Source organism: Octodon degus, unplaced genomic scaffold (genome assembly GCF_000260255.1).
Source record: "Octodon degus isolate 3935 unplaced genomic scaffold, OctDeg1.0 scaffold00043, whole genome shotgun sequence".
Classification (NCBI taxonomy): domain Eukaryota; kingdom Metazoa; phylum Chordata; class Mammalia; order Rodentia; family Octodontidae; genus Octodon; species Octodon degus.
The window spans coordinates 10,267,457-10,272,790 of record NW_004524619.1 but is presented as its reverse complement, the minus strand read 5'-3'; the positions used below and the strand labels follow the sequence as shown (position 1 = coordinate 10,272,790).

The window sequence follows — 5,334 nt, the reverse complement described above, 5'->3', positions numbered from 1 at the left end:
CTGTGCTCTGCCTAAGCAGGTACTTTAGTCAGCTGAGCTATCAGGCTGGCCCAACAAAACAATATTTTAAAAATCCAGAAACTGATTTGTTAGCCAATCCTTGCTCTTACACTTATATCACAACTAAAATACAAAAGCAAACTGAGTGAACTTCGGACAAGCAACACACATTCTTGGGCTTAAGGACATGGCTGATACCTCACGGGGGGAAGACGACAGCTGAGAAGCCTCTTCATAACCTTCCTCAAACTCCTCTTACTATACTTTGCCCAGGCTTTCTGTCTTCTACACTCTGAAGGACTGAGACTGGCTACAGAGCAATCAACTTTATACTCACACTTCCTTAGTTTTCCTTAATTTGAATAAATTTACCTATTAATCCATGATACTAATAGCAGCAAGAAAAAAAATAAATAAATAAAACCCACTGGAAAAACTCGAAATGCACAAAAATAAGGAAACAAATTATGGAACATCAACGTAATTACTGGGCAACCATTAAAAGAAGGTCTGAGTGTACTTGGATGTAACTATGGTATTGTAAGTAAAAAGATCAAAGTAAAAGAAAGTATAAAATACACTACTATTTGGAATTTTTTAAATGTGGATGGGAAATATGTTTTTATACTGCAACTTTTCTGGGAAAATACAAAAGAAACCAGAAATAACAATGGACTACAAAAGGCACCAAAGAGATACAGGTCTTGGTAAAAAGGAGTACAATCCTCTCACCATTCAAAAAACAACTACAATGATGTAGAGTGTGCCTAAGGAGAGTCACATGGGGAGAAAACACTCTCTCAGGCTTTCACAGAGAGCACATTGGCCAAGCAATGGCCATGACTCATCCACATGGCTGCACTAACAAAGGTTCTACAATCTGAGGTACAGGATCTCAGGATAAATCCTCAGGGGATTTCACTGACCTTCTCAGACCAAAAAGCTACAACTCTTGTTGCACAGGTCCTGCTTTACCTTGGTCTTAACCATCCAGTAGAAAAGTATGAAGACGAAATACAGGAAGTAAAGCCATGCTGTTATGTTGAGCTGTGGGGGACTCAGGTCAATAATTTCTGACATTGCCAGTTAAACAGAAGACCCAATGCTATTATGGGCTACTGGACTCTTTTAGAATATTTTGCTGAGTTTACACACCTATAATATTCAATAACGGAACTTAGAAAAAATGGGGTATACCTATGAATGTCCATTTTGTACCTGTGTATTCAAAGTGGTTGGGATAGATATATAGTTGCATTCTCTTAATGAATAGAATGACTTATTCTAATGGTGTTTGTAAATAGGATCTCAAGTCCGCATCTTGCACAGCAATTAACCACTAAGAAGAATATATGCAGTGTGTTATTTGTTGAATCTGTACTTCCGATTTGATTTGAAACCGTCTCATTGCTGTTTATCAATAAAATTTTGAAAAAATAAAAAATAAAAAAATAAAACACACACACACAAAAAAAAACAAAAACAAAAAACAACTACAAGGGCTGGCCAAATAGCTCAGTGAATTAAAGTGCCTGCAAGCAGGCATAGGGGCCGGGGTTCAATCCGCAGGCCTGCTGTGCTGGCCCTGCCCCCGGGGCATGCTGAGACCCCTGAGCATGGTGGCCTGTGCCTGTAATCCCAGCATGTGGATTAAACAGGATTCTACAAGTCTGATCTAGTAGTGAGACCGTGAATACCCTGTAGACCCTGACCCAAAATACAAAGAACAAAAAAACAACCATGAACCTGTATATGTGCTTAGTTTATTTTTTTAAGACTTAGGCTATAATCATGACTAAAAAATAAACTAAGAGAAGAAAAGCAATACCTATTCAAAGTAATCATCTTTCTAAATTACATCAGCCACACCGTTATCAACAGTGGACTACATATGTGCCAGTGGTCCTGTAAGATCACATTACCAGGGATATCACAGCCATTGCAGCCGTCTTAGTTTAAGTACATGTTACATTCTTACAAGGACAAAGTCACCTAACAACACATTTCTTAGCATGTGTCCTTGCATGACTCTACTCATAAATTCTTTTTTATCATTTTTTAAAGAGACTACACATTAGAATTAGGACAAAAAATAACAAGTGATAGATTTTTACTTAACAAAGTAATATGAATTTCACAGTATTTGTTGTAATACATAGTGCTGTCTTCCAACCAGTTATTCATATTACCAGATATATGCATGCAAAATTGGAAGAAGAAAAAGTGCAAACAATTGAAAAAAGGAGACAAAACAAATTAAAGCATTAACTGCTTCTTTCCATAGCCCAGCAGAAATGCACAGTCCAGTTGTCCAAACCATCCTGTTTACATAGGTAAATCTGTTTCCCCTACTCCCTCTCCTGGCTTTGTCCTCAACCCAGTAACTCTTTACTTTGAATAAATTAATTCCCTTTCCCCGGTGTCTATTGTACCCTGCAGATTCCATTTTTCTCTTTCAGGTTCTCACACTGAAGAGACATTATGATGTTTACACATGTGGATCTGATTTATTTCACTTGACAATATGTTCTCTAGTTGCATCCATTTACCGACAAAAGATTCAGATGTATCCTGTTTTATAGCTGAATAATACTCCATTGTGTAAAAATGCCACATCTTCTTTATCCATTCTTCAGTTGATGGGCATCTGGGTTGTTTCCAGGATTTAGCTATGACAAATTGTGCTGCTATGAACATGGGTACATATATATCACTGTGGTAAGAGGTTTTCAGTTCTTCTGGAAAAATACCCAGGATAGGAATAGCGATCCTAACTTTTGAAGGAATCTCTACACTGATTCCCTTAGTGGTTGTACCAGTCTGCACGCCCACCAATGGTGCAAAGGGGTTCCTTTTTCTCTACAGCCTCTTTAGCATTTGCTATTGGCTGACTTCTTGATGTTAGCCATTCTTTCTGGGGTGAGTTGGAATCTCAGTGTTATTTTAATTTTCATTTCTTGAATGACCAATGACAGTGGATGTTTTTTCATATATTTACTTGCCATTTGTATTTCTTCCTCTGAGAAGTATATATTCATCTCAGATGCCCATTTCTGGATTGTGTCTTTGAATATGGGGGACTTGATTTTTTTTTTCATTCTTTATATGTTCTAGAGAGAAGGCCTTTGTTAGAGGGACAGTCAGCTATAATTTTTTCCCAGTTTATGGGTTTTCTTTTTCTACTTATAAATTCTTTGTGGCACAACTGAGTTCAGTAAAACAAGAGGGGACAGAAGAACTGAGAATATATAAAGATCCCTTCTATCCTCCTTTTTAGCTACAGTAACTTTCAATTTCTTGCCATATACTAAAAAAAATTTACTTGCTTTTATTTTGGAGGGATACAGGGCCTCACTATGTAATCCAGACTGGCCTTGAACTCAAAGCCATCCTCTTGCCTCAGCCTCTTGAATGCTCGGTTACAGGCATGTACCACTAAGCCTGCCTCCAGTTGCTTATTAACATATGTTTGGCTCTATTATGACCAAAAGTTTAAAAGACTCAATTATATTAGTAAGTTTTAAACTAAAGTCCAATTCTATTTCATATGTTAATATGAAATGGTAATTTACTTTTATGAGTAAACAGTTTTACAAAATATCATTTTGTTCCTAAAGTAGAGTAAGCCTGCACCAACAAGTTGCAAGTTCCAGTGGTAAATCAGATTTTTTAGTCCAACAAAGTGAGTCTTCTACACCTTTGACAAAAATATACAATGTACATTGCTTTGCACTTCTTAAGAGTCCCTTCTACATCACCACTGCTTTTCCTCTTGCTTCCATATGTCCTGGACTATGACTGAGCCCTGAACCACTATACACTATTGCCCTGTAAGTAAGCACACAGCAGCACAACTGTGACAGTGTCCCGCAGACCTATTTCTGTAATGTTTCCATCTAAGAATATTGATTTGAGGTTTGTTAGCATCTGTGGAAGTTCACAACTTGAATGAAGGACTTACTGTAACAAAGAAATTTAGAATTACTGCAGTTTTCAATCTCCTAAATTCACTCCAGCCAACAATTAGTTCAGTAAAAACCCACCCCCCTACATACAACTTTAAATTTTCTAAAAATTTTCCATTTCCAAGAAAGATGCAAAACACAGGCTGATAAGCAAAATTCAAACCTATGGAACCCTCTTCTGCCTCAAAAGATGAGTCTCCTGGTCTCGGGTCCACAGTTCCTCATCCAATATAGCTATCACTGGCGCTTCCCAGTAAGAGAACTGACTCATTAGGAACGGTGCAGGGCAAGTGGATCCACTACATTTGTTTCTGAAGTTCATCCTGCAGCTCATACAGCTCATATACCCACAAGCTCTTATCAGTCACATCAAGGGAACCAAAGTGGCAAGGGAAGTAATTTGCACCAAGCCGGCAGCTGCAGTAACTACAGTTTCAACTTCAACTCCATGATGTTTCCTTTGGCCAAAGAACGTATTAGGTCATTTTCTAGTCCAAAGCATTCAACAAATGGTAGCAAGGCAGAGCCACCAGAAACGTACACCTGATTTCCATGACAAATATGGTAATGCTATCTTAGTTGGTGGAGCCACATTCTGTATTGCTGCATGGACCTATACAGCAACACAAATTGGAATAGAATGGAACCTTTCCCCTGTTGGCAGAGTCACCCCCACAGAATGGAGAGATCAGTAATCATGCCAGCTGACAGGATACAGCTAAATTATTTCTTAAATGAAATAATAATTGATGCCAAGTAAAAGTGCTGTGCATCCATTAAAATATGGCCTACTGAAGAAATAAAGTACAATTGAAACCTTAAAAAAAAAGTGAACCAAAGTGAAATTACCCCACCCCACACATAAAACCTCATCACAGATTGATTTTCACTAACACAACACATCTGTCAACCACCTAATGATGTACAATTATCTTGGAAAATGTGATGTTGAAAGTTACTATTATTTCAGAAAGGGGTTATAGTGGTAGCAGATGCAAGGACTAACCAACCAACCTGATCCTGGAAGTGAATCACTACAGAGGAGAAAAGGGACTCCTATGACTGTGTCTGTGACTGCATTCAGTGCAACAGTCCTCTTGAACTCCCGCCCCCCAACCTATATCTACCAGAAACCACAGGCTCATCATTAGCCTTAATCCTTAACCAAAACAGACACTTCAAGTAAAATATGACAAAATACTGGCTCCTCACTAAGAAAAAGAATCCAAACATTCATAACTAAACTAGTGCACTTACCCCCAACAGATGACAAAACAGATCAATAACAAATCTGGCAAGCACACAGAAGATACAAGTACACAAATATTGGGCAAAATCAATCAGCGAGTCTACAAAAGACACTAATAAA

The 5,334-nt window shown here is 38.0% G+C and overlaps 2 protein-coding genes across 3 annotated transcripts in view; one reads left to right on the top strand and one right to left on the bottom strand.

Annotated features, from left to right (window-relative positions):
• Window positions 1-4,660, top strand: part of LOC105742234 (cytochrome c oxidase subunit 7B, mitochondrial-like) — a 6,967-nt gene extending 2,307 nt beyond the window's left edge. Inside the window, exon 2 of the mRNA XM_012514823.1 lies at window positions 4,458-4,660. Coding sequence (XP_012370277.1) covers window positions 4,458-4,660 — 203 coding nt within the window. The remainder of the gene's footprint in view (window positions 1-4,457) is intronic.
• The window catches only part of Sfmbt1 (Scm like with four mbt domains 1), a 157,092-nt gene that overhangs the window by 131,426 nt on the left and 20,332 nt on the right, over window positions 1-5,334 (bottom strand). The window lies entirely within an intron of this gene.